Here is a 1,959-nt window from a genome sequence, read left to right on the forward strand (position 1 = left end):
AAAAAAAAAAAAAAAAAGCAATTAATCCTGAATTACTTTGAAGCCTCTAAACTCAAAATATTCTTCAGAAGCCCCCTCTGTTATTTGTAGTATAGAATACCTGAAGTACTAAAAATTAATATAACTGGATTAAAATGTAATTATAAAAGCAAATTCACTATAAAAATATTGCATTCCAAAGCCAAAGTGATTTTTTATTTTATGGGTCATTAGTTCTTTCCATTAGCAGGCTTATGAGAGCAGTCTGTTCTTCAAAGTAATTATGGTGTCAAATAGTTTTTATTTTCTTCTATTCATTTCTAATTTCCTACCATGCCCAATTCTTTTTACTTCTCTTCTGCACTGGGTCTATCACATGCACTGACATACATTCACATTTTCTTCTGACATACACCCTTCCCTCTCACATACTTTGCTATGTAAAATTCTGAAACTCTTGACACATATAGTTTTGCTTGTATAGTCATCTCTATCTTTCAAACCAATGCCAATTGCCTGCAATTCTTTCCCTGTATGGTTCTAATGCACTGTGTCAATTCCTACTCTAAGTGACTTAACAGTAGTTTTAAATACTGCTACCACAAACGCTTAACAATGGGGCCTGCTGAATGACTACAAAGACGGTCATTTCACAGCTGCCTTCCTGCTGTGAAATACTTAGTGGGATGTGTGGATGTGTGTGTGTGTAAGATTTATATAGAAAAGGAGAAAGAAAAATTACACATATATATTTATAACCTATTTCCTCCCTCTTACTACTGCTCTGGAACAAGATATGGGCAGCAAAATCTCTAACAAAGAAATGACTTGGAGAAAGGAGAACTATATCACCATTTTCCAGGTATTGTGAGTTTCTTGAATAAAACGGTGTTCTATGGGGCTTTTACATTTCCATAGCCATAATTATGGGAGAGCAAGTACAGAGGCATTATGGGAGAGCAAGTACAGAGGCATTTATAAGGCCAAGGCTGTTGTTGGTACACTAGGGCTGTGATAGGGACCAAAGAAGAAGAAAACTGTGAGTAAGAACAAATATTTTTAAGTTACTGACTTCAGCTGGGACTCTCAATGAATCATGATCACAATGTACAAGATGCTAAACTGTTCAGTTAATTTTCAGAAGCCAGTTAGAAGGTCAAGCAAGTCATTCAGTAAAACTAGTCTCCATAAAGAAATTATATCATACCCTACCTCCCAAATTTGTCCTTTTTGTTGAAATCTGCACCAGTATTCAGCAGAAGGTTTAGGCACTCCAAATTCCTATTGAGAGAAAATATAGTTAAAAAACTTAATTGGCAGTGATTTTATAATGAAATTGGTAGGTTTAAAGAAGCATGGAAGCATGCTTTTAAATGAAGATAAATGTGACAAAAATGACATGATTTATATTCTATGAAGAATAAAACATTAAAATGCATCTTATCTAGAATTCAGAAAGTTACATACTTATATATTGGCACACTGATAGGAAATAACACAATTCACGTTGTCACTGTCTAAAAGGAAGATCACATTTGCAAGAGATTCTGAGGCGGTTTTAGGAAATAACATGCTTACAGTTTTTTTCTTTTCTTGAGACAAAGCCTCACTCTGCAGCTCAGGCTAGAGAGCAGTGGTGCAATCACAGCTAACGATGGCCTCCAGCTCCCAGACATAAGTGATCCTCCAAGCCTCAGACTCCTGAGTAGTTCAGCTTACAGGTGTGAGCCACTGCAAGAGTCCTGTCATCTTTCCCTTATCTTCTCCTATACTATGACTGCTTATATATACGTATCTCTACGTTAATACTGGAGGAAAGGACATTATTTAAGTATTTCCATAATTTTATAAACCTGAACATCAGGCCGGGCGCGGTGGCTCAAGCCTGTAATCCCAGCACTTTGGGAGGCTGAGGCGGGTGGATCACGAGGTCAAGAGATCGAGACCATCCTGGTCAACATGGTGAAACCCCGTCTCTAC

At 37.0% G+C, this 1,959-nt stretch overlaps 1 protein-coding gene across 1 annotated transcript in view; it reads right to left on the reverse strand.

Annotated features, from left to right (window-relative positions):
* The window catches only part of ANKRD28 (ankyrin repeat domain 28), a 132,129-nt gene that overhangs the window by 41,216 nt on the left and 88,954 nt on the right, over positions 1 to 1,959 (reverse strand). Inside the window, exon 13 of the mRNA XM_017522484.2 lies at positions 1,192 to 1,260. Coding sequence (XP_017377973.2) covers positions 1,192 to 1,260 — 69 coding nt within the window. The remainder of the gene's footprint in view (positions 1 to 1,191; positions 1,261 to 1,959) is intronic.

This window comes from Cebus imitator, unplaced genomic scaffold (assembly GCF_001604975.1).
Source record: "Cebus imitator isolate Cc_AM_T3 unplaced genomic scaffold, Cebus_imitator-1.0 Scaffold24, whole genome shotgun sequence".
NCBI lineage: Eukaryota > Metazoa > Chordata > Mammalia > Primates > Cebidae > Cebus > Cebus imitator.